Here is a 3,387-nt window from a genome sequence, read left to right on the forward strand (position 1 = left end):
GAGAAAGAACTGAAAGGATGCAAAACTCATGCAATTCTGAGTCCAACAAGAAAGCACAACTTTTTAATTTTAGCTTATTGAGCTGCAAAAAATAGTCAAAGGGAAGTGGGTAGGGGCTATATATGATGCAGAATGCTAAAGAGAGTGAAAGGCATGAGAAAAAGAAGAATTAGAAAGAGAAACTTGAGGAGAAATTCTAGTATATCGAAATATGACTAAATTAATTGGCTACATAATTCAGAAAAGCTACTCTTTTTATTCATAAAATCCCATCTTAAAATGGACTGTTGTTAAAATGATAGTAGAAAATTTTCTAATTAAAACTAATGATTATGGCAGAAAAATAAATCTGACTCTATTTTCTATTTTTACACCTAAAATAGGTGCGTACTGTTATACTGTTTCCAACTAAATCTGTATCACTGTGTCCATTATTTTCTCAACTGACTTTGATAAGATAAACAACAAAAGTAGTTCCATAAAGTTGGATCAAGGCTCCAAAACTCCACTGTTATCCAAGTATCATCGGTAGGACTCATATTTCATCAAACCACAAATCTCTGATGACTCGAGATCCCAAAGTGCAACACAATGACCTTCTGAAACACCCACAATATCATAAGCTGACTCCTAAGAAGCAAAAGGAGCATGAGGAACAGAAACAAAGGACAATCCTGCAGGAAAAGATGAAGGAAACTTGGGAGCGTTGAATGTGCCTAACGAGGGAAATAAATATACTATGTTGAAAACTTGACTCAAATTTAAGCATAAGCCAATCAATTAACTAAGCAGTAGTTCCAAGCCTGAAAGTATAGGAACAGTGTCAAGTGGTCCCTTTACAAAGTCCATTCCCGGCATGTTCAGGATCATCAAAGGAAGAATAAGCACCATATAACATAATCACGCACTTTAAAATCTCCATCTTCAATGTGAATCAGCATTCAGCACGATGCTTATAATTTTCATCTGACCTCAGCATACACATCAAGAACATCGTCGGCAATGGCTCAAACATAAGCAACAGGACAATAAAAGATAGGCAACGACGCAAGTTTTAGACTTTTAGTTATTTTTGTGGATGGTCATGTTGTGAAATGATTAGTTTGTTAATTTGTTATACGCTATTTTTTAGATTCATGGCAATTTACAAATTGCTATATTCCCTGTGCCTAAAATAGCATAATTCAGAATATTTAAGAAGAATAAGAAATATTATGCAGCCACTGAACATTGTAATATCATAATAATCAGAAACTAGGCATTCATATGCATGAAATATGAGAAGAATATGCAGAGGAAATGCTACCTAAGGAATTTTCCAAGATGTTCTGGCCAACTATCTGAACCTCTACTATCATAGGCCTTATCAACTCGGTTTTTCCTTTTCTTGGTGTTCCTCCCCTTGCCACAATTTCCCCCTGCATTCAACCTCACCCGAATGCACTTTGATGAACTATCTGGTCCATCTACTGTGTCAGTAACAAGGAAATTCAATTTCTGCTTGAAAAAGTTATGAATTGCCTGAAATTCATTAGTTTCTAGTATGAGTAATAAGAAAACGTACATAAGTACTAACATACATAAAATACCACTAAATTTGTCAACCAGTACCGTTCTATGGGTTTTATCAGAGCTCGGAGAAAGAACAATGGACATGTCTTCATCATTTACATGAGAAGCAATTTGAATTACAAAACTTTTCAACTTCTCTGCATCAGAATCACCAGCAAGAGCCAGAAAAGATTCCATCTCGGTGGCATAATTGTGATTTAATTGAACAGTAGTCTTTACTTCCTTTTCCTCAGAGATCTATAAAAGAAAAACAATACCAACATAATATAGCATCTGTAACACAAAAAAGAAATTGATGGCACCGATAACAGTAAAAGAAAAATAAAATTTCACAGCATACCTCAGGTGGAACCTCTAATGAGGTTAAATGCACAACATTTCCATCCAAACCCACTTCATTTACAATAAAATCGGAATATCTGGAGAAAAATAAAAATAAAACAAGCAGAAAGATTTTACCATTTGTAAGTGATAACCAAGTTGACATTTATATAAATCAAAACATAATTAAGGGATTTACTAAGTTTACAAGAATAAGAGAAAACATTAAGAGTATTTTCTCTCTTAAATTCTTTATCTAATGAAGTGTATGACTCTGCAGCAGCTGGGATCAACAATTTCATCAATTTTTTCAAATGTTTGATTCAAGTAAGCTTAACTTCAAACACTCTTCCAGAAAATTCATACTCTTCCGGCGTATTTCAGTACCTGGTCCCCTCATTTGAACTAATATATCAGAAGGTGCTTCTACAATTGCATTCCCGTTCACAATTCAGCCGTTGAAGGAAATTAATTGATATAAATTTCTAATAATCCTCGTAACGTTAATAAAAAAACGCAAGTATATTTGATGTATGCAAATATTGTGAGAGAGAGCGAAGGAATACCTTTGCTTGAGAATTCCACTGAAGCCAGGAAGCTGCGAGATATAGCAAAGTATACCAACATCAGATTCTTCGACGGAATTCATGTTATTGGCGTTGCACGGCTGCTATCTCCCTCGGTTGCAGGGTTAGGCAGGTTTTTAGTGCACTGAAAAATGACTGCTAGGTTTTAGTTTTCTGAATTATTACGGCTGGGTCCTCGAACTTCCGAATATACGAGGGTAAAATAAATGATTGGACATTGATCTTCAGCCCCCCTTTGACCCATTATCTAGTGACTGGTGCTATAATTTTTGGAATAGAAAATTTTTTTTTTTGAAGTGTGATTGATAAAGAAGGAAAAAAAATGAGAAATGTTTCATGTAAATTAGCACATTCATAGAGTTGTCTATAAAGCTGACATGGCAAGATTTTGGTACAATTCATTTGAAAATCAAATTCTCAACAGTCAACATATTTGAGAGAAAAGTAACTCAAATAAATCTCAAACCCTAGGCATTTCTTTTCATTTTCATACTCTCACTCTCGACAGAAAACCTCCAACCTTTCATTCCCACTCTGACTCTCGGATGTCGTCTTCCCAACAACGGACATATTAAATATGGATGAACATGAAAATGAGCCTGAAAAACATGATGATTAAAATCTTTATGATTTGCCAACTTCATATCATACAGTTGTAAACCCAGTCAGGCATGAATACATGGTCGAATCGAGCGAACCTAGGAATTTCGAGGACATGGATTACTTGCTCGATGAAGTGGAAGGCGGCGCCGACCAAACAAGTAAAAGATTTTTTTTCGTTACCTTTCTAACTACAAACTAGTCCTTTTTCTCTATGCTTTTTGCAAATTGTGGAGATGTGGGAATTTTTTTAAGCTAATTTCACAAAATTTAGAGAATTTTTTTCTTATTATTGCTGTAGATACAA

The 3,387-nt window shown here is 34.8% G+C and overlaps 1 protein-coding gene across 1 annotated transcript in view; it reads right to left on the reverse strand.

Annotated features, from left to right (window-relative positions):
* LOC111411353 (multisubstrate pseudouridine synthase 7) overlaps positions 1-2,652 on the reverse strand; it is a 16,029-nt gene extending 13,377 nt beyond the window's left edge. The window contains exons 1-5 of the mRNA XM_023041892.1: positions 2,460-2,652; positions 1,913-1,991; positions 1,612-1,809; positions 1,307-1,521; positions 552-630 (exon numbers count right to left, since the gene is read on the reverse strand). Of these exons, the coding sequence (XP_022897660.1) occupies positions 552-630; positions 1,307-1,521; positions 1,612-1,809; positions 1,913-1,991; positions 2,460-2,542 (654 nt within the window). The 5' untranslated portion in view covers positions 2,543-2,652. The remainder of the gene's footprint in view (positions 1-551; positions 631-1,306; positions 1,522-1,611; positions 1,810-1,912; positions 1,992-2,459) is intronic.
* Between the last annotated feature and the right edge of the window lie 735 nt (positions 2,653-3,387).

The sequence above is a fragment of the Olea europaea genome, chromosome 15 (assembly GCF_002742605.1).
Source record: "Olea europaea var. sylvestris chromosome 15, O_europaea_v1, whole genome shotgun sequence".
NCBI lineage: Eukaryota > Viridiplantae > Streptophyta > Magnoliopsida > Lamiales > Oleaceae > Olea > Olea europaea.